Source organism: Meles meles, chromosome 8, assembly GCF_922984935.1.
Source record: "Meles meles chromosome 8, mMelMel3.1 paternal haplotype, whole genome shotgun sequence".
Lineage (NCBI taxonomy): Eukaryota > Metazoa > Chordata > Mammalia > Carnivora > Mustelidae > Meles > Meles meles.
The window spans coordinates 55,488,453-55,511,432 of record NC_060073.1 but is presented as its reverse complement, the minus strand read 5'-3'; the positions used below and the strand labels follow the sequence as shown (position 1 = coordinate 55,511,432).

The window sequence follows — 22,980 nt, the reverse complement described above, 5'->3', positions numbered from 1 at the left end:
ATAAATTAATAAAATCTTTAAAATAATAATAATAAAAAATAAAGCAGGGAGGTCTAAGTTGGTGGCTTTGGGAATATGAGCCCAACTGAGGGGTCAGGGTACTGCAGGTGATGATATAATGCAAGCACAGGAGGCACACGGCTTAGCAGGGCAGACAGACTTTATTAGTGATATCAGTACAGCAGAGGTGCTCATGGAACAGGGGGGAGGGGACCCATGCCTGAACCAGTCCCCTCCTGCCCCTGCCGGACCCTACCAAGATGGGGCCTGGCCAGACCAGTTCCTCCTGCTCCACCTGAAATGTGGGGGTGGAGAGCCCAGGGCTGGCCTTGCTAATAGCTCCCCTTATCAATCCAGTATTGTCACGTCCTTGCAGGGATTAGGTCTCTCTCCCCAGCCCCTAAGCAGGGAACCCCAGCTACTGGGGAGGGGCCACTTTGGTGGGGGGGAGTGGCTGAGGCCTAGCAATAGCCTCCAGGGCCCCTCCCTGCCCCATACCCTTGAGTTCCCTGGGACCCAACGCAAGCAGGTGGAAGGAGAACTGAGGGCTTCAGGGGGTATGGGCCCCCAGGCGTTTGGGCTTGAGGGAACCCCACAACGACTGAACGCCCCTGCGGACAGTCCACCCTACACGCCGGGCAACAGACTCGGCAGGGGGTGCTGGGAGGCAGGAGGTGGAGGCCTGGGAGCGTGCATCCAGACACTTCTGGTAGCGGAGCTGCAAAGAGGCAGGTGGGGCAGTCACTCTCCAGCCTGCCCCCTGTGAGGTGGGCGTCATCACTCCACCACCCTACCCACTTACCATGCACGCAGCCTGCACGGCCTCTGAGAGGCTGGCAGCATTGGGCTCACACCAGAACATGTGGCAGCAGAAGGAGGCTGGGCCGGCAGCCATGATGAATGCAAATGTGTGGACATCTCTGCCCACAGCCAGGAAGGAGAGGAAACGCACCCGACATTCCCCCAGCACTGCTTCCGTCTGGAGGGATGGAACCCGGTTAGAAAGGAACAGCCCAACCCTCTCTTCCACTGGGCACATCCACCTTACTGGCAGCTCTTCCTCAACCACCCCAGGCTCCCCTCCATGGCAAAGCACAGCCATGCCTTCTCCCACCCCAGTCTTTACCTGCTGATGCAAGATGGTAAGGGTAGCAGGAGCCACACTGACATGACTTGGGGTCCACTGCTCACGGCTACTGGAGGACAGGACTGACTCCAGGGCCCCATTTATCACATCCACCCCTGGAAGATAAGGACACAAACATGACACCACTAGGGTTGGGGAGAGGATACCCCAGGGCCTTTGCTCTATCCCCACTTCACCAGTCCACAGCACTATATAATGCTGCACAGGTATCCCTTCCTTGGTGCCCTCCTCCTTGGCTTCAGTGATTTAGCACTTTTCTGGTTTCTTCTATATTGAATCCTAGGCTTGGCTTTCTTCACCTGACTCAGTCTCTTCCTTCAATCTTCAAAGTGAACTGAACCCCGCCTAAGCTCTGACTTCCCCTTATCTTGGCTCTCAGTGTTCACCCACGTTCAGACATTTACTGCATCGTACCACAAGAACCCCCAAATCAGCCCCTGTAAGCCACTCCTCTCCCAAGACCCAACCTCTGTTTTGTTCTATATCCACTTGAGGTATGTTGACTTGTGTGTGCCACGGTGCATGCCAGTCATTACAGTGCACAATCCCATGCACACCACACAACAATCAATTGATTCTTTTATCACCATTTTACAGATAATGAAACTGAAGCTTACAGTTCCCCTGCTCCTTCTCTTTTCGGGACTAGAAGGACTGTCAAATCTTAGTTGGATTCAGTAAATTTCTGTAATTTCTATTCAATTTCTATAATGTGCTAAAAGGACAGTTATGCAAGGTTTGTAGCTTTTAGATCAATCAACATCCCCCTGTAAAAGAGTGGCTTCCTATACCGCAAACTGCTATTAAACACTTCACTCTTGGTTGCACTTGGCCAAGAACCAAGGCAGAAGCAACAAACAGAGCCATGGGTTCTGGTCCCTGCACTACTCATGAATGTGTGATCTACTGTGTTTACCTTCACAGCTAAGAGATTAGAGGAAACTGCCAATGTAAAGACATGCAGCTCTGTGGTCCACTCCTGGGCCCTCTCACCCCTTTCAGGGCCTCTGGGCTCCCACAGGAGCAGACCACATGGACCCTTTGTGGGAAGAGGACAAATAACTTCCTCGAAAGCCCTCCCTCATCTTGGCCTTGCTCATCTTACCTCTGGCTGGATCAAGGCCCAATTCCCCTCGCAAGCATGCAAGTCCTCCAAAAACTGGCCTCATCTGAGCTGTCAAGCCTCATATTGTATTGCTCCCTGAGCTTCAAATGATTTATGTAGCATTTATTAACACCTAATCTTGGCAAATGCCCTGCTAGGCAGATGGGGAATACAAAGTAAGAAGAGGATGCCCTCAAGGGACACAAGCAGTAACTGTGGAAAAGCCTCTGTCTGGAGTGCCCTTTCCCTCTAGACTGTGTGAGAAACTCCTAATTCTCCTCCTTCAGGGTTCACTCAGACCCCACCCAGCAAGCCTTCCCTGCTGCAGGGCAGAGAGGGAATGCTGCTGGGACAACTCTTAGCACATCTCAAGGACAGAAGGCAAGTTTATTTCATCTCTGTGTCCCCAATCCCAGCACAGGGCTTATCCAATTAAGGAATTCCAGATGCTTGAGCAAGACACCCTCAAGGCAATACTGGCCAATGCGTTCCAAACTTGTATAACCAAGCAAGCTAGGAGTCCACAGACAGGTGAAAACACAGGCAGTTCCTGAGTGGGTCTGGTCCGATTGGCATGGGCTGCGGTGTGTTTGACATTTATGCCAGTCAGTGGAAAATCTCAAAGACCATAAGTGTGGACAAGGTATCAAAGTCAAACCATTTAATAAGCTCATACGGCCGTGGGGATGGCGCTTGGCCTTGGAGCTGGGGAGGATCAGCACAGAGGTGGGGAAAGTAGTGGAACAATGGGGCCTAGAAACAATCTGCCATGTTTGGTGACAATTCAGGATTAAAATCTTACCCTGACCCCTAGCCCTGCACTCCGAATCCCCCTTACCCTACTGTCATTTTTTTTTTTCATATCAATTGTTGCCTTCCAACACACCATATAATTTCATTATTGTCTGTCTCTCCTGGCAAGAATGTCAGGTACCTGAAGGCAAGAATCTGTCAGTTTTGTTCATTAATGTGTACCAAGAACCTAGAATAGTGCCTGGCACAGATCAGGCATCCGATAGTCACTTGTTGAATAAATGAATGATTCATGAATGATTTATCAATATTGCAGCCTCATGAGGAGCCAATGTTAAACTCCTGGAAGTTAAAAAGGGAGGACGAGACAAAGCAGGAAATGAGTTTAGAGACTCAACAGAGCAGACCCGTCGAGGTAACGGGCAGTGGAGGGGCAGTCAAGGATCTCAGACAGTTGCTTCATCATAGTGAGAACCTACATGAGGTGGTGGGTTGACAGGGGAGTAGGGGTAATAACTAGAAGAGGCAACAAGGGTTTGGAAGTTGAGGGTGAAAGGAGAAAGAAATGAAGCAAAGGCATAGAGGTCAGCCAAGCTTCCTTCCTGCTCCCTAAGCATGATTTTCTCACCTCCAGCTCCATGTCTTTGGCACTGCCTTGAATCCAACTGGAGTACCAACTCCCCTCTGCAATCCAGGCCATCTTTCTAACCCCAGATCAATCCCCACTCTTTCTAAGATGGGTTCCCTTATAGGATATAAGGTGCTGGTCATTAAAGTCAGCATGGTTTGAGGGGAAGAGCAGACAATTAAAGATGACCGGGTTTGAGTCCTAGGCCTACCATCTCCTAGCCATGTCATTTGAGGCAAGTCTCATTCATTGTTGCATTTGTCTATTCATTTATCCAGCCACCAAACAGTTGAGCTCTTCCTAAGTAATTTTTGATATGACACCTGACCACTTCTTGAAGTGGCCTCTTTCTTGCCTCCCCCTCTCTCTCCTTCTGCTCTCACAATCCTTATAATTTCTCTGTCCATTAAGTGCTGGAAGGTCTAAAAGCTAGGCCTAGCCTCATTTCTCTTTTCACTGTGAGCTGCCACATTCACGGCTTTGATTACCTCTATAACCCAATAATGCCACACTTTAATCTGTAACCCAATCCTCTCCTCTGTGAATCCAACTGCTAACCCATGTTCGTCACTCAGCTTCCCCATCAAACTTGGCATGTCTGAAACTGAACTCCAATCTCCATACCAAAACTGGTCTCTTCCAGTGTCTGCCACCTTTAGAGAATGGTGTCACCATCCGTTAATTCCCAAAGCCAGGAAGTCAGGAGTCAGCCTGATACCTCTGTCTCTCCTCCCACATTCAGTCAATCACCAAGACCTGTTGATTTTAACTATCTAAACACCTCTTGAATCTGCACACTCTTCTTCAGCTCCACCATATTCCGTGATACTCTTCTTATCGGCCATGGCTATCCCAAGATCCCCCTAATTGATCCCTCACATCCACCTCCACCTGCTAAACATCTTTCTCCATGGTATAGCCAAAGCCAGCTTTTACAAAATGCAAATCTGATTATGCCAAGTCCTTTCCTGAAAACTCAACTATAGCTCCTTGCTGCTCTCAGGATGAAGAACCAACGGTTAATGTGGCCTCTGACATCCCATAAGGTCTGAGTGCCACCAAGTTCCCAACCTCTTCTGGCACCAGTGGCCTTCTCTCAATGTCTTTGAAGTCCCAAAATGCCTTCCACTAGGGTCCTCTTCTATACCTTTCACCCTGCCTGAAGAGTTCTTCCCCTGCTTTATTCCTATCTCCATTTCGTTTACATTAGCTCCCATTCATTTTTTTATCTCAGTTCAAATGTCACTTTCTCAAGAAAGTCTTTTCCAACATAGTTTTATAGCACCTTGCTACTTTCTTTCCGTGAATAACTCAGTTAATAATTATACATTTATTATTAATATGATTATTTGACTAACTCCTTTTTTTGTTTTTGTTTTTTGTTTTTTCTGCTGCAGCCTTCTGTAACCTCCACAAAAGCTGTGGCCATTTTCCTCCCAAGACCCAGCCCAAGGTGGACTTCATTGGAATTTGTTAAGTGAATGAGCAAATAAATAACAGGTACTGTGAAAGCACTAGAAATATAAGAGACAACCAGACAGTCTCTATTCAGTTTCCTTATCTACAAAATGGGTATTACCATAATCCCAAACTGACAGGATTGTCAAGATTTAAATGACATATAAGGAAGTACTTCATAAGCAATAAAGCATGTCACGGTTATGCTCACTGCTTCCTCTCTGGATGCTCACAGCCTATCATCCTTAGCACTGCAGTACCAAACCCAGCTCCCAGCTGCTACCTGGTATTTATAGTCATCTAAGACCCGCCTCCCAAACCAATCAAAGCTTCTCCATGGGACGCAATAGTGCATCTCCCGATGTGCCTGGTTCACTGGTTCAAACTCAGTGAAGGCATGCCAACTGCTACTATAGGCAGAACACAGAGTGCGGATGGGACAGAGGTACAACAAGCTGGGATGCATTTTAAAGGGCAGAGTGACATCAAGCAGGAGGAAGGTCTGGTAAAAAAGGCATTAGGGGGAAGAGGGTGGGCATAGCCTTGGGATCAAGGTGGTGGTCCCTGGGTGAAGAAGAACGCACATACCAACAGGTTTAGCAACAGGCACATTCCCCAGGTAATAGACTTGGAACTTTTGTACCAACTCATTCTTAGGTGCTGGAAATTCCACTGTGAAAAAGAAAAGAGGATCAGTCGTGGTGGCAGACCTTGCTCACTCTCAGTCCCCACCACCAGGACATAAGCTGGATATGCACCCAGCCAAGGCCCTACCTCCACCCCTTCCCCATATCCCTTTGACTTATTTGATCCAAAGAATTTAGTCTCCATGCGCCCATGTCCACGTAGTAGTTTGTGCCTCTTCTTGAGTCACCTCACCTTTGCCGACAAAGCTGAGCTGGACCTGGCAGGGTTGTGGCACTGACCTTGGAAAGGGACATCCACCAGTTTAGAGTGGTCCAGGGAGAGTCCATTTACCAAGCAGCGGGCATTACGCCTTTCGGCCATGATCTGAGGAGATGAGGGGAGGAGCAAAGGAGAGTCTGTTAGGTCTTCATTGCCCTGGAGTCCCCCACCCCCACTCAATGACCCCACCCACATCCTTGTAGAGCAAAGGTGGCAGCTAGTCCAGGGAGCAGAGGGGGCCGTGCCTTAGAGCAGATCTCATGCAGGCTGGTGGCGATGTTCTTGGCAGGTGCCTCACAGCGAAACACGTGGCACTTGAGCATCTGGGTCAGCTTATCGCGAGCTACGTAGGCAAAGTCCCTGTTGGGGGAGGGGCACCTCAGTGTCTCCCAGTGCCATCCAGTGTGAGATGTCATCCCTACCCCACCCAGACCCTCCCTGTCCATTGCGACTCCTTCAGGGCTTCTGCCCTCGGGCTGGTATCCTGTGGGTGCCGCCTTCTGGCTGGGGCATAGACAGGCAAGCATGCCGAGGTAGGGGAAGATGGGCGAGCACAGCGGGCAGGAAGGGGCAGGGCAGAATAGAGGAACTTGGGTGCTTTGAGGCATCTGGTCCAGGTGTGGGAAGAGGAACGGTCAAGGTAAATTAGACATAAGTACCTCTCTCTGGGTCCGGCAGCACAAGAGAGGCAAAGAATAGAGTTAGGAAGGAGGGCCCCCACTCTGACTGCGGGATGCGCCCCCACCCGAGGATCCCCAGCCCATCTCCCACCTTCCACTGTCCCGCCCGACGCCCCAGACGCGGATGCTGACGATGGGCTGGGCATGCAGTAGGGCCTGACTCTGCGGCTCCACCAGCTTTAGTGTCTCGTCTTCCAGCTGTAGCAGCAGGTCCTTTCCCTGCGGGCCCAGGAAGCAGGCACTCAGTGGAGCCCCAGCTGGGGAGGTGGCCGATCTCTGCCACCTCCAGCTCAGGGGAGGTCAGTCACAGCTCTGGGTCCCCGGCCCTGGTGTGAGACCACCCGCCCTGCAGGCCTCACTCTACTCGAGTCACGTCTGTCATCTCTTACATGATCTGGTTTTACGTGATCTGGTCACTGCTAGAAACCATCTCCCCAGGCCACCACCTGGGATTGCACACCCATCTCACTGGGCTGTCATTTGCGGGGGTTGTCACCTCCCTCCCCCAGTCATTGCTTGGGCAACCCAGCTCTCTCACGCTCTCTCTCTCTCTCACAGCTCCCTTCCCCTCTCCACTGAACCACACCCGCCAGCTGAGCCCTCACCTCCCCCCAGCCCCCAGACATGGGGTCGTGCAGATTGTTTTTGTGGTAGGAGAGCTGCCGGATACAGTTGTTGACAGCCACGCTGCTGCGTCCAGGAGCCAGCTCCTCCTCGGTCATCTCCACCCAGCCTAGGGAGCGCACGGCGAAACACTGCCAGACACAGAAGACGGGGTGGGAGGTACAACCGGAGGACCCCCCAACACAGGATGCTCTCTGCTAAGAGCAGAGGAGTTTGTGACTCAGAACATGGCAGCTGGGGGGGGTGTTCTGAGCTAAGGCTGAAAAGCTCCCCAAACAGGATATGGTTGGTGGGAGGGGGATGGTCTCAGACAAGACCCCTGCCAGTACAAGAAAGCATCTGAGCCAAGACTGGATGGACCTCCTGCCAAGGCGCTGGATTGGCTGAGTTAGACTCTGACATGCTTCTGGCTCAGACACAAGGATCTGTGCTAAGACTGGAAGAGCTCCTAACTCAGGACTTGGAGAGCTTCCTGAGACCAGAGATGCCCCCCAGAACATGACACAGGGGGTCTCCTGCACACAGAGGAGCCCCAACCTGAGGAACGGGCATTGGTCTTGAACAAACCTTGATCCCTGGGTTGGCATTCCGTGGGGGCAGCTTCTCCTCCTCTTGGGGTAATGGCTCTGGGCTGGAGGAAGATGGTAACACTTGGTACAGATCCTTGAACATGAAGCTGTCCTATGGCCCCTCCCAGAGAGATCCATTCCCCTGCCAGCACACTGTATCATGCCTTCCCACTCACCTGAGACTCTGAGCTGGGAAGGGCAATGTCCCCTCCTCAGGGTCCTTCAGTCCCAAATCCATAGGAGCCTCCTCACTGGGCTCATCCTTGGGAAAGGGAGAGAGGAGTCAGGGCCAAAATGATGTCCCTTCTCCAGCTCACCCATTGTAAAGCAGGTCCCCTCACCTTCCAAAATTCTCCATCCTCAAAGCCTTCTCTGTGGGCAAAGCCTGTCCAAGTGAGCTAGGAAGAGGGATGGGAGTGATAAGTGCATGGCTCATCTGGCTCCAGCAGCACCACCCCTCCACCCTTGGACAAAAGACAATAGGCCTGTGAGCTCACCTGAGACTCCTCTTGGGGGCTGCTCCCCTGTGAGGGAGAAGCCCGGCCCGGGGGCTCCCACTGGGTGGTCCCTGTTGGGATGTGCCAGTAGTAGGTCCCTGAGGTATCCTGGACCCTCATCCATCCAGCCGGCAGGTCGGAATCCGTCTCGAAGGCGTTGGGGTTCCAGAAGGAATCTGCTGGGTGGGGGGACTGATGAGGGTCTGCCCACCCAACAAGCAGACAGTAGGTACTTATGCCCAGTCCCCTTGCGGAGACCCCATAGTAAAGAGGAAGAGATGGGGGAAGGCCCCAACTCAAGGTTCCTGCTTCCTCCTAGAGCTTGCAGTCTGGAGTCACAACATGGGGGACCACCAGCCAGGGACATGACTCAGGTCTCCTCCTGGACCCTGCTCCTGGCTAATGTACCCACATAGTGGGAGGGAGGGAGGCAGAGAGAAGGGAAGGAGACTGGGTGACCCTAACTGACCTCCTGTCATGCATATCCATCTCTCAAGTACACGGACTTATCAGCAGCTCCCACGCACACATGTGCATTAGGATACACAACACATACAAGCCCTACTACGATCCTGTGCAGCCATCACACAGAAAATACCAGCAGAGACAGCAGATATCACAGTCAGATGCACACACATGCACAAACACACACACCCCAACTCCAGCCACACGCAGAGGTATGCACACACACGGTTGTATCTATCAGCTCCCATCACACGTTTGCAGAAGCCACACCCACAACAACCCCCCACACATGTGTGGGTATCACCCAGATAGTGAATGCACACTCAGTCAACCTCTGCCACATGTGTGCAGGTACCACAGACACTCATACCCTAACCCTTGGCACTCACAGATGCAGGCAAACATTCTTTGCACATGTACACATACCTGTGACATACACCCCTCTTCTTCTAGCAGAGCCCCACCATTCCAGCTCCGTAAGCCAGCTTCTGCCTCCTCTGCCTGTCCTCCCCACCCAGCCCCAGCCTACATCAAGCCCAGACTCGGGCTACCCCTCACCTGGGCTGCTGTCCTGCAGGATGATAGCCAGGAAGAAGTCCTGGGAGAACATGGCGCTGGTTCCCAGCCCCTCCTGCCTCCACCCTCCCTCCTCACAGCCCCTCCAGCCCAGCCAGCTGGGCTCACAGCCTGGTGCTGGGCTGCAGAGAAAAGCTCATCCCGCCCCCTTCTCACCAGGGCAGAGCGCCTGCCAGGCAAGATCCTCCCCCACCTGGCGCTCACTAAGGAGGGGCAAGGACCACCATGGGAGGGGACTTCCTTTGGATGAGGATGGAGGGTCCTCATAAGACCCCAGCCCTTCCTGCTCACATCTCTTCTTTCTAATTCTGGCTCCCCTCCCCCAACCTGAATCTCCATCCCACCCCACAACAGGCACCACAGCACCACAGTCAAACCTAGTCTTAGGGAACACCAGGAAGCTCAGCGCCTTGGGAATACCTCAGTCACCTGGGGCTCTGCAAAGCCTGGAGCTCTCAGCACAAAAAGGGCGTGGCTTCAGGGCTCCCAGGGATCCCTCCCCTGCCCAGAACCTGTCCTGCAGTTTGAGCCCCAAAGTGGGCCTTGAGGGCTGGGCCCCAGCAAGCTTGAGGATGGGCTTGGGGCTTCCCAGAACAGCCCCCCTCACCTGCCAGGGCCCAGCTAGGCTGCAGCGTCTCCTCGGCAACCGCAGCACCAGGCCGGCTGGGAGCGCCCAGACTGCTGACGTGCTTCCCGTTACCAGGGAAACAAGGAATCCTGACTGGTCCAAGAGGCAGCACTGAGGATACAGGCAGTCCCCAGACCCAGGCTGCTGGGCAACCAGGCACAGGGGTGCTGGGAGCAGGTGTGGTTACCCAAGGTGGCTGCACACCTGATGGGAGAGTTATTTCAGCAAGATGTCTTACCACCCTGTTTGCAAATGAGGTGGGCCCACAGAGGAGGGGCTCTTCTTGCCTGTCCAGCCTTCTAGGTAGCCATTACCACCTCGTCTCCCTCCACCCTCCCCTTTCTTCACGCCCCAGGGAATTAGAATGTCCACTCTTTCCCAGGGACCCTCCATCACCTTCAGGGCTCTCCTGTCAAATCTTCCGGGAACGTGGGCACCGAGGGCAACCGTGTCCTCCACGGCCACACCCTTCTTCATGAAGGATCATACACCTCTTGAATCTGGGGACCAATTCATCTTCTGACTGAGTCACGAACACCAATCCATCTGCCATCCCTGTTAGCCTGTGCCTTCCTGCTTCAAAGAGCGTCATCCTTCCGATCTGTCCTGGAGGGGCCGCTCTCTCCCCCTCCCCCCAACCATCTGGGAGGCCCTTCTGGAGCCTGGCATATCTCCCTCCAAGCAGAGCCCCACTCAGGCCTTTGCCGCCGCAAACACACATTTATTCCAGAACGGACATCTCCACTCTTGCGTCAACTCATTCAGGCGTTCACACACGGATTTAAAGGTTTGTGTATCATTCTTTCATCCATCCACGCATGTCTTCATGGTGAAACCGGTGTAGTCATTTGCTCAGGAGTCAGTGAATCATGTAATGCTCTCTCCTCTTCTCCATCCCATGTCACTACAGGAGTCCAAGCTACTACCGGCAGTTCTTCCCTGGATCGCCGCAACAGCCTCACAGGTGGGCCCCCTCCTCCAGCCTAGGCTCCTCCAATCTGGACTGCACACTACAGGCCACATGACTGTTCTAAAATGCTGAACTATTCTCCACTTTAATACTCTTTATTGTTTTCTCTTGCCCTCAGGATAGAACCCAAACTCCTCCCTGGGTTTGTGTGCTGTTCTCAGCCCTTAACCTCTGCCTCTCAGCCTTATCTCTGATCACCCTCCACCCCTTGTCTCTCTCTCCCTGCGTGGCATGCCCCTCATCCTCTCCAAGCCCAGCCTCCCTCTCTCAATCTTCACTGGACTATCACCCACTCCTCCTTCAGGCATACATGTAAAGGTCATGTCTCAAAACTGACCCACCCCATCTCCCCCATCACGCACACAGGCAGGGCTGGGTCCCCCTCCTGCACCTTCCCCACCCCAGTTCTCACCATGCTGATCAGAGCCGCCCGTCTTTCTCTGTCTCCCCCACTAGACTGTGAGTGCCATGAGGACAGGAACCTCTGTCCCCTATAGTATGCCTTCTCAGCATTTAGGACAAGGCCTGGTACCAAGTATGAACCCAACACAGGTAATTAAGTTCATTCACTCATTCATTCATTCATTCATTCATTCAGGCACTTATTCAATCAAAAACTTTGTGGAGATCCTAGGCTGGGAAGGGGAAAATAACTTTTGCTCAATTCTACTCCATTCCTACATGAGCCCAGACTTCCTCCGTGGCCTTCAGGATTATGGCACCACAATTACAAAGGAGTAAGCAGTGACTGGACCCCTTCCCCAGGCTGGCGCCACACCACTCCCTCCACTTTCCAGAGTCTCCACCAGAGCTTGATCCTTGGTCATCCCCTCTCCCTGACCATGCCCAGCAGGCCCTTCCCACTTCTTCAACAGTTCCAGCCTCCTTCTCCCAGAAGGCTCACAGGTGCAGCTACTGCACTGACCATCCCAGCAGCCTCTGAGCCATCACGCCCTCCAGTATTTGTCCTCTGACTCAAACCCCCAGCGCCCCAAGCTAGGGCAGAGTCTGCAAACTAGCAACCTATAGACCAATACAAGACTCAGACTTCGTATGGCCTGCATGGTGCTTTTTTAAAAAACAGAATTGGTTGTTAATATTTAGAAATTGAGATATTTCACATCAATGTCCAGTTTTCAGTTTACCTTGAAAAGTGTCATGAACTGGCTCCAATGCCACTACATTCCACCCCCCCAACCCTATAAATAGAGTGAAGCAGCAGCTGCTCCCTTCAAAGGAGGTCCAAGCAATGACCATGGAAAGTCACTAACATCACAGAAAAGAGAGGCAATCAGACTTTGCCTTTGATAGAAGTACCCAATACCACCTATGAGGTGTCCTTGCAAAAGCAAAACACCAAAAAAACTCTCAAATCCAAATCTGATCAAGTCTCTGGAACACACTAACAAATTTACAGGAAATCTAGGGGAAGAGAAACCTGCTCAATGCCACCACAGGGAGAGAGTCTGCAAATTCAGACCACGGAAAACCCAGGCCAAATAACCCTGTGTCTCCAATTTAAAACAACAACAACCACCTGCAAGCAGAAATAAAGAGAGACAGAGGGATGGAAGCGTAATATACAGCTCAAAGAAACTTTGAGATACACATCCACCATCAAAAGGTCTAGGACTATTTGATTATTGATTCAAATAATCAAAACTTTTTAAATAGCAGAGTGGGGGATCATTATTAAACAATTGGGAAATCATAAACACTGACTGGATATTTGATAATATTAAGGAATTACTGTTAAATTTTTGTATGCAACATAATGGTACTGGGGATTGTTTTAAGAGTTTTGTTTTCTAGAAATGCATGGGTGAACACTTATGGATTTGAATGTTTGCTTCAAAATAACCTAGGCTAGGGCCCGGAGTAGATCAGGGTATAGATGCAGCAAGATTAGTCATGTGCTGATAATTGCTGAAACTGCATCATGGGTAAATTGGGCTCACTATTCTAGTCTCTCCACTTTTGTAGACATTTTGAAAATGTCCATAATAAGTTTTTGGAAAAGGAAAGGGGATGATGCACTGCCCTTGGCTCCATGGCTCCATGGCTCCATGGCTCCATAGCTCCATAGCTCCATGAACTGCATGCTCCCCTGCAAAGGCTCCCCAGTATGGGGTTTGGTATGGTGTCTATTGCCAGGTGCACAGCAGAGTCCTTCCGAGGCTCTACTTAGACTCCAATCCACAGAACTCCAGGCTTGTAGCTACAACCCATCATCTCTGTCCTCCGTTCCTCAACTCTGTCTGCATTTCTACGTGACAGAGACTCAATTTATTTAAATGGGACATATTTAATGATCAGTCCTTGGAGTCTTAATACCTACTTTCTACTTTCTCCTCCTGCCCAACCCCACAAAGAAGGACCTATTTATTCTTCCTTTATTTCCTAACCTTTGGTCCGTATTCTATTCCTGATACAAAGAATACAAAACGGTATCCTTGAAATGCCTTGAGTGGTGCTCTGCATACAAGCCCCAACCTCAGTCTTTCTGGGAGACATTTGTGGGGAGGTGCTGTTGCCTCCAAACCTGGCCTGGTAAAAGCTGGCTCACGTGCACGTGGCTCACTGTACTGCATGCACCAGTGCAGGGTAAGCAGGGCTAATAGCTCGGGTCTAGACACAGTTCCACTATGAACGCAGACTGTCTGTGACTATGGGAAAGCTACTTAACCTCTCCGGGCTGATTTTTCACCATCTGTAGCACAGGCCCCATAATAGTATCAGACTCACAACATAATTATGAGGATTCAGTACAATAACGCTGAACAGAGGGTGGTACCTTGTAAGTGCTCCCTAAATGCAACAAGTCCATCATCCATTAGCGTCCACGATGGATGGACCTATTAGTTTGTGCAAGCACTCTAAATATAGGAATAGTTTTGTTCAGGAAAACCCAGTTATGGCCTGCTGAGGACTGAGAACATGGGCTCTGTGGCTCACGCCCTGGCTGGCCCTGGCCTTGATTTGGAGAGGTCTGACCTCTACCCTCTTGCCCTCCCATCTTCCCCATGTCAAGCTCCATAAGGTACCTGTGTCCTCCGGGGAGCCATAGGAGGGGCTGCCCTGGGATAAGGTAGCCCAGCTTGAGTCCTCGTCACTGGCCGCACTGTTCCGCATGCCAAACAGGAGGCTGGCACTCTTGCTGTGATCTCGGGGACCGTCGGCAAGGGCCTGGGGTCTGGGGGGCACCTCCACACTCTCCGGGGGCTCAGGCAGCCCTTGGGGAGAAGACAAGTCCTCCTCCTCCTCCTCCTCGTCCTCTTCCTCATCATCCTCCTCGGCCTCCCCTGCCGCCTTCTCCTCTCCTTCATCCGGCCCCTGCTCTTGGGTGCTGATGATCAGGCCAGATCCTCTGAGCCCTCTGTTGGCCGCATTGTGGGCAGAGAGCTCCAGCTCAGAGTACAGGTGCATCAGGCCTTTGGGGCCCAAGGGTGCCATCTCAGGCTCCTGACTGGCCTCCTCTGCCAGGGTCAAGGTCACGTTGCGGTTCTGGTCACGATGGGCTGTGGCAGCCCGCCGGAGCTGGTTCTGGCCCTCCTTTAGCCACTTGGCATTGGCAGGGCCTGGCTCAGGCCCACCCCCCTCCCCCATGGCACTGCGCAGGTCCTTGGGTCCCACAGCCGTGGCCTGCAGCTTGGAGTTGAGCAGCTGGTTGTGGGCAGCGTGCAGGGGCAGGGGTAGGCTCAGAGCGGGGCCTCCGTGGCTGTTGGCATTAATGGCCGACTGGCTCAGTGATGACGGAACCGACATGGCCTTGGCAGATCCTGCAGGTGAGGAGAGGAGACCGCGTTGAGCCTCTAGGTGGGAACAGCAGCACCCCTACATCTACCTGAGGCTGTGCTCTATACCTCCTCGACTCCCTCATGCTCAGCAGACCAGCACCCACCCGTCTGTGTCCTGGGAGCTATTTTCCCAAGAAAACGACTAGGCTTAACTCCTGTCCCCACTCACCACCACCCACTCAACCACCATCTCCACCAAAGGCTAGAGCCAGGCCTACAGTCTACCCTGGGCCCAAGTCCCCAGTCCTGAGCTTTCTGAGCCAGCACAGCCAGCCCCTGCTCTGCCCTCACTCCCAACGGCAGAGCCTCCACACAATGGCTCTCTGTGCATCCCCACCCCCAGCTGATCCGACCGGGGCTTACTGTGCCAGGGACCCAGCTGCTGTGGGACTGGCTCATGTGCTCTGGACACTGGACACTGACTGCCCCCTTCCTCTTGCCACGCTGCTAACCCCAGTGTCCCAGTGTGAGCTCCCCAGGCAGTATTCCTATCATCATCAGTAACTGGGCTCAATCAGTCCTGAAGCCCAGCCTTACTAGGGACTGTGAGAATAGGAAAGAATGAGCTGCAGACCCATCTCTCAAGGGCATGGACCTGGGAAGGAAGATCACAGAGGAAGGACCGTCAGCTCCAATTCATGGCTCCTTTGGCTGGATAAAACTACATTTTGATGAGTGTTTCTATTAAGTACCTCACTTTGGGCACCATTCCATCTCCCAGAGCCTATAATGCCCCATGTCTGGTGGCTCAGTGCAGGGGCTTTTGACCTGTACCCTCCAGGCCTTCAGGTCTTGATCCAAACATCACCTTCTCAGTGAGGCTTCCCCTGACACCCTTTTAAAACTGCATGCCACCATGCCCTCTCTCAGCAACACCCAAACCTTCCCTGGTGCCTAGCACCATGTGTCAAGGTATTTACCAATATCATTATTACTATTTGTTTAATGATTTTCTCCTTATGACTATAATTTCAGTTCCATGGTGGAGGATTTTTTCTTTTTTTCAATGCCCTATGCCTACAGCTTAACACAGTCCTGGCACAGAATGGGAATTCAATAAATATTTTTTGGAAAGGCCCTCCTATCTCTTCCAGGCCTGATTTTAGCATTCCTCTGCCAGTTTCAGAAAACACACTTGGGCCATGTTACTGTGTCTCAACCACTGTTCGTGGTGGCCCAACCAAATCTCATCTGCCCTTCATGTGAGGGGATCTCCTGTTCCACGGTGACAGCCTCCCCCCACTTCCTGTCTCCTTGGACCCCTCTCACTAGAAGACTTTGAGGATCACTTTCTCTACCTACCTGTCCTTCCAGCCACATCAGCCAGTGATCCCACCATCAAGGTCTCATTGCATCTTCCCCATCTCCCCTACCTTCCATTTCTCTACTCCCCTCCTTCCCTGACCCCTACTGTAAAGTGCTTACTCCCTGGACCCTCACTGCCACCATGTCGCCGGTCATTCTCCCTGACCAACCACTACCCAATTCTCCCTCATCCTGGCCCCCTTAGCTCCTGCTGTCCACTTCCCCCATGCCCTCCCTGAGTCCTCCCAAAAGGCCTCCTTGACCCTTGTCCCCAGCACAAAACTCTCCCTCACTGCACACCTCTCTCTCTGACTTCCACTGTATGGTTCTTTCACCCCTATATCTCAACTGAGGTTCTCTCCCCACCCCAAAACCCCACTGAGGAGTTTTCTCCCCCTGACCCCCGGCCCTGGTTTTCTCAGCACCTCACTGTAGCTCTCAGCCCTGAGCACAAGTTGCCAGTGAGGGACTTTAGGCTGCCTGTCTCTCGGGTGCAGTGCACGATGCCTTTCCATCTGCCTCCCTGCCCAGACCCTAGCACAATTCTGTGCGCACATCTGTGACATGCATGAAAAAATGTTCCTGTCTGTGCGTCTGCTTCATGTGGAACTGCTGGGGCACTTGGTGTGCCTCCACCTGGGCAATAAGCAAACTCATGGTCACTGGCATAAATGAGAAAAATAAACAGCTCTGCCACTACCTAGAACCACAGTAATCTTCCAAAAATGGAAACCAGATTGTGTCACTCCCCATTTGGAAAACTCAGATGGCTCACTGCTGTCTTCAGGATAAGGGCTGTGCACACTAGCAGGAGCCTCCTTGAGCAAATCTCTATGACCTCTCAAACCTCCTCCCCCTTTCCTGCCTCCTTCACACCTGACATTCCAGCCTCACAAAGGGTGGCAGATTTGAGAACATGTCACACCCTAACAGCTCTGGCTCTTTGTTTACAGTGCTCTCAACCCGCACTTGGAATCCTGTCTCCCCATGTGAGAACCTCTGCTCATGTTTCAAAACTTGGCTCAGCAGCACAGCTCCAAAGCAGTGAGCCTTTCCTGTTTAGTCCTCCCTCTTCATGCTCAGGAGACCATTCCCTCCTCCATGTCTCATGATACCCAGTGCCCTATTCAACCAAACACCTGAGACTGTGTCTTACTCAACTTCACATTCCCATTACCGAGGAGTGTGCATTGTGCATGTGCCACAGTGTGGGCCCTCAGGGTGGACAGAAGGATGGAGGGGACAGACATAGAGTAAGAGGAATTCGGAGGCTCAGAACTCAGAATTTGGAGGTTGGAGCAGACACCAAGATAAGCTTGTGTGGCCCTTTGGGCTGAAAGCAGGCAACGGGAGTGTTAGGGAGGGTGATGGAGAATGATGAAGGGTACCCAAGAAGGCAGGGGGTCCCAGAGCAGCGAGGACCAAGATCTGGAGAAAAGGAAGGGAGGGAGTTAGTGTAAGCCGACATGCTGGCCCAGAGGCTGTTCCACGGTGGCATCTCCATGAGTGTCAGGATGTGGAAGACCTGTGACTGGCAAGTGCAGAGGATCATGGAGATGACGAGCCCTTCTCTGAAGCAGCAGTGTATGCAGCCAGACTTCTAGGAGGTTAGGATAGGACAGACCTCCTTAGCACTTGGAGGTGTGATCTGGGAAAGGCACATACACTGTGAGGCTGAGGCGCTGAAGAGTCAGTCAGGTCATCTCCAGGATAGCCCTGTCACCCTGGTCACCAGGGCAGAAGGTACTAGGTAGAAAGGAGGAAGTTCTGCTGTGAAAAGCACTGAAGCCTAGGCACCTGGCTCAAGGTACGGTGTGGAGCCATCACCTAACTTATTGTGGTCAAAGGGTGACCAGCAGCCCAGCATCCTCAAAAAGGGCAAATTTGGGGGTTTGGTGTACCTGAAGCCTCTCAAAGGATGGAAAGAGCCACAGGGATTCTGGCTCAAGGCAGGGAGCTGGGCGGATCCCTCATGGAAAGGAGCTAAAAGAGTGGCGGCTAAGCCTAAAGGAGCTGCGGTGGGGGGCACATCCCACTCAAGGTCAAGCCTCCTGTAACCTGAAAGCTTACTATTTGCGAGGCACTGTGCTAGGAATGGGGAAGAGTGATGAGTTATAAAGCAATGGTCCCTCCCCGGTGGAGCACAGAGATCAGCAGGGAAACCACCCCTTACTGTACAGAACAGTGCCAGTGTCTGGCCAGTCCCTGGCACTGATGAGCACTCCCTATTTGTTGAATAAATGATGGAGTATTGTGATGGGGAGGAATAATACAGGGGTAAGAGTCTGTCTTCCTCCAGCCCAGACATCAGCAAAGAGCTGCTTAAGGAAAGGACTTTTTTTTTTTTTTTAAGATTTTATTTATTCATTTGACACAGAGAGAGAGAGATCACAAGTAGAGAGAGAGGCAGGCGGGGGTGGGTGGGGAAGCAGGCTCCCCGCTGAGCAGAGTGTGGATGTGGCCTCAATCGCAGGACCCCTAGACCATGACCTGAGCCAAAGGCAGAGGCTCAACCCACTGAGCCACCCAGGCACCCGCGGAAAGGACTTTTAAGTTGAGACAAGAGCACAACTCTCCTGGGACCACCCCCTGCACCAGCCCCCCTTCCCAGAGGAAGACCTCCCAATCTTCCTTCACAGAGGAAATGGAAGCCACCAGTTGAGGGATGTCCCCAAACACAACTTGCTGTCTTGAACACCTATCCTTTTATCCTTCTTCCTAAGACCAACTGCTTTATCTGTTACTTCCCTCCTTCCTTTCATGCCTTTCCAGGAATTTTATACCACTGTCTATTCATTTTCTCTTCTATATAATCAACCTCTCCTTCTGAATGGGACCCACTATCTACCAACTTACATGCAGAATGTTTCTTTACTGACACTCCTCTAGTGCAACTAACTGCTCGCTCGCTCTCGCTCTCTCTCTCCCCTGCCAGCTCAAGCAAACTTCTTGAAAAGACTTGTCTTTTCAAGTCATTGAAAAAAAGTCATTCTTACTCATTGTTGTCATTTCCTCACCTTGCACTCACTGCTCAACCCTCTCCAATCCTGCTTCCACTCCCAGCATGTCTCAGTAACAGCTCTTGCCAAGGTCAGCAGGACCCTATGTCATCTAATCCAACCCACACATAATCTTGGTTGTATTCTCAGCATCCCTCCACACCCTGCTTCTCATCCAACTTTCATCCATGGCTTCCTCATGCTACATCTCCTGGTTTTCTGCCTACACTCTAATTCCTGTCCGATGGCTTCTTAGACCCCTATGCCGGCTCACCTTCCTCTACCAGCTGTTACACCCTGGGATTTCTCATGGCTTATTCTTATGCCCTTTTCTCTTTCTCACCAAATATTCCACGTAAGTATTTATTTGTGTCCATAGCTTTGGGTGCCACCGATATACTGCCCATTTCCAAATTTACATCTCTATTTCAGACCCCTCATCCAAGGTCCAGACATGTACATTCAATTTCCTACTCAACATCTCCACCAGGATGTCTCAAAGGCTTCTCAAACAAACATGCCTGCTTATGTTTCTCTCTCCCACACCCTTACTGGTCCTCTTTCAGGATCCTGGTTCATGGAGGGATATAACCACCTATCCTGTTGTACAAATCAGAAGCAGGGGTACCATCCTTAACACTACCGTCTCCCTCACCAGCCCCCACGTTTAATCAATCCCCAGATACGATAATGTTCTCTCCAAGGAAAATTTCTGGACTTCACCTACTCTCTGCATCCACTATCATCACAATCCACACCAAGGACAAAGAACTTAAGGTCAAAATTATTAACGTGGCCTAAACTGTCCTGCTCGGTCTAAACTGGCCTCGGCCTTCCTCTCCATCTTCAGCACTATGCTCTCCAGCCTCACTGGCCTTGTTTTGATTCCTCGAAGACCTCATGCTCTCTCCTACCACAAGGTGTTCGCATGTGATTTTTCCCTTCTGCCTGGAACCTCCTTCTGGTAACCCTCAACTTAACTAACTCGAACTCAACCTTTACATCTGAGTTCAAATGTCACGTTCTCAGAGAAGCCTTCCCCAGCCCTCTCTCTCTACCTCCCAGACCAGTTTAGCTTGTGCCCTTATGTATTCTCAAGGCACCATCCAACCATCCACTTCATGGTATTTATTACACTTGTCATTTTATTCTGATTCCCTCCTGGATTGTGGGACAAGATTGCAGTCTATTTTGTTCATAATTATATCTTCAGTGCATAACACTACCTGATATATAAAAGGTGCTCAAAGTTTATTTGCTGAATGAATAAATAATTAGATCGCTGCAATTTTTTTTAAAGGATCACACTGTGTTGAGAGCATTTAATGGGAGGTAGGCAAGAGAATATATGCTATTAGAGCAATGGGGGTGGAGAGTGTTGGCTTAGATTAAATCTGGTAGCAGTGAGGATGGAGTGAAATAAATGGATCTGAAAAATATTTAGGTAGCGGATGTGACAGAATTTGGTGACATTAGATGCAGAGGATGAGGGAGAGAGGTTAATCTAAAATGTTGCCCAGGAATCCAGCTTGGATAACTGATTGGAAAGTAGCCATTTCTGGGGAGCTGTAGGAAGAACAGATTTGGAAGAACGGTAGAGAGGGAACACATGGAAGATAATTCAGCTTGGGATCTGTAGGTATGGAATTTCTCTTGATTCAGTGGGGATGTCATGAGGGCAGCTGGATATGGAGTTCAGAAAGAGGTCTGGGTCAGATACATACATCTAATAATCATATATATATATATATATATATATATATATATATATATATATGAATGAGAAATCTGAAGACTTGGGAGGGAATAAAATACCAGAGGAGAAAGTACAGAATGAAAGAACACAGCTCAGGACAGAACCAAGAGCTTTACCAACATCTAAAGGGAGGGGAAGGAGATGGTAGCAAATGAGACCATGAAGGAGCAATGCCGGACAAGAGAAACCAGAAAAATGCTTCCAGGAGAGTTAATGCACACCACTGCATATACTAAAAGGTTAAAGGGGGAAAACAGGAAAGTGTCCCTTGGAACCGGCCACACTTTGGTGGTCTCCAGTGACCTTGGCGCCAGCACTTTTGGTGGGTGTCCGCGACAGAGACCAAACGAAGTGGTTTTGAGAATGAATGGGAAGTCAAGATATGAAGACAGCAAGTGTAGGCAAGGTTTTGGCTTTCAAAGAGTAGAGAGAGATGGGACTATGCTGGAGGGCTGGGAATGCAAGAAATGCACAGGCAGATGCATAATAAGTTCGGAATAACCTCTGAATTGGCGGTAGGAAAACTACTCTTAATGAGTGCTTCTGCGAGTGCTAGGCCTCCTGACTGAGCTGGGGCCACAGCCGGCCCCAGGGCACACCCCTCGGTCGCCGAGGGCAACTGAATGCGGCTTGATAGATTGCAGGCCAGGGACCCTGCAGAAAACCGTGAAGGCTCGGCCCACCTCACCCCACCGCCCACCTCACCCCACGTCCCATTCCCAGCCCTAGACCTCCCCTCCCCCATCCCCCTCCCCCATCGACCCCTCGCTTCGTGTACCCCATTCTCGCCTCCCCTCCAGCCCCGAAGGACACGAGGTAAAGGTTGGGAAGGGGGCCTTGTGATGACCGAGGTGGAGCCTACAAGGGAGGGACAGGACGGCGGTCGGAATGCGCGCGGCGGGAGACCGTCAGCGGGGATGGGGCCTGATCGGGGTACCCAGACCGAGGGACCAAAGGGAAGGGGCTGCGGGGTCCGCCGACTGCTGGGGCTTGGGATCTGACCTCCAGAGCTGGGCCCGGGCAGGGGCAGCTCTTACCTGCGTGGGGAGGCCCCAGGCCCAGGTGGCGGAGGTGGCTCAGACTGCGGGGCTCCGGCTCCGCGGCGGCTTCTCCATCACAACATTCCCCCGCCCTGGAGCGCGCGGGCCGCGGGGCCGCGCCCCGAGCGGCGGAGGCGCGCGCAGGGCGGGTAGCGCGGAGAGGCGCCATCTTGGGCCGCGCGCGGGCACGGGCGCGCGAGCCCGTCGCGGGCGACACTTGCCGCAGCTTGCTTAGGGGCCCCACCCTGCGGGACCCTCGGGCCTCCGTGCACCCTACCGCCCAGCTGCCCCGGCCAGCCGCCAGCCCTGGGCCCAAGTCCCCGGGTCCCAGAGCTCTGCCCCGCCTCCGCCGACCCCTGCCCAGCCGGGCACCGCCCTCCGCGGCGAGGCCCCGGACTCACCGAGAGCGCCCCGCCGGGCCCTGGGTCCGCACCCCAGCGCGCGCCGCACCCACGAGGCTGGAGCGGGAGGGGCTGTGGCGGTGGCCGGGCCGCGGCCGCCTGGGGAGGGGCTCCGAGGAGGCAGCTGCTCCACTCTTGCGGCAGCAGTCCTTGACGTCCTGGTGGAGAGGCGATGAGGACACAGTGTCGGTAATAATAATAATAGATCGTATTTACTGACCAATTACACTATACCGGGCTCCGTGTTAGAAGTTTTTCAGGCATAAATCCTCACATCAGACGTGTGAAGACGCCACAGTTATCCTTATTTTTCAGAGGCAGATGCTGAGATTCAGAAAGGCAGAGCGACTTGCCTGCAGTCACAAGTTAAGTGCTGAAATCAGACTGAAACCTAGACGTTTCACTAACACTCCAGCCCTGATACTGAGGGTAAAGCTGCGACATCAAGGTCTCTCACATATGTCTGCTATAAAGGCTTCCCTGGTAGAAATTCATAAGAAAGAAGGAAAAAGAGAGAATGTGCATGAAAAGTGTGAAGGAAGGAAAGGAGGGGCGCCATGCTGTGCAGACTACTCCCTGGATCGTAGGGTAGTACTCAGTGGTCGGTGGCCAAGACGTCATCAAAGATATGAGATGAGGGGAAATGTTACCATCCAGAAACCTTCTCTTGGTTCAT

The 22,980-nt window shown here is 52.0% G+C and overlaps 1 protein-coding gene across 7 annotated transcripts; it reads right to left on the bottom strand.

The window, feature by feature from the left end:
• Positions 1-142: 142 nt before the first annotated feature.
• Positions 143-22,416, bottom strand: APBB1 (amyloid beta precursor protein binding family B member 1). Of its 7 annotated transcripts, none has more exons than XM_046017126.1 (15): positions 22,305-22,416; positions 14,051-14,785; positions 8,368-8,546; positions 8,212-8,268; positions 8,047-8,132; positions 7,869-7,932; positions 7,283-7,432; positions 6,769-6,896; positions 6,657-6,662; positions 6,243-6,357; positions 6,018-6,102; positions 5,680-5,763; positions 1,127-1,242; positions 803-979; positions 143-718 (listed from the first exon to the last, which is right to left on the bottom strand). In XM_046017126.1, exons 2-15 carry the CDS (start codon positions 14,769-14,771, stop codon positions 551-553), a joined length of 2,136 nt encoding a protein of 711 aa, XP_045873082.1. In that variant the 5' UTR covers positions 14,772-14,785; positions 22,305-22,416; the 3' UTR covers positions 143-550. The 7 variants fall into 7 exon arrangements, with proteins under 7 accessions (XP_045873082.1, XP_045873077.1, XP_045873079.1 ...); XM_046017121.1 differs by lacking the exon at positions 22,305-22,416 and adding an exon at positions 21,901-22,249; XM_046017123.1 differs by lacking the exon at positions 22,305-22,416 and adding an exon at positions 21,901-22,246 and having other exon boundaries at positions 8,368-8,543.
• Between the last annotated feature and the right edge of the window lie 564 nt (positions 22,417-22,980).

Bases quoted from the DNA above. Each gene is read 5' to 3' on its own strand.
- APBB1 (XM_046017121.1), bottom strand. From the start codon at position 22,072: ATGGCGCCTCTCCGCGCTACCCGCCCTGCGCGCGCCTCCGCCGCTCGG. The intron at 14,786-21,900 runs GTAAGAGCTGCC...CCTCACCTGCAG, and splicing joins CCTGGGGCCTCCCCACGCAG to GATCTGCCAAGGCCATGTCG. The intron at 8,547-14,050 runs GTACCTTATGGA...CCCCCCACCCAG, and splicing joins TGGCTCCCCGGAGGACACAG to CAGATTCCTTCTGGAACCCC.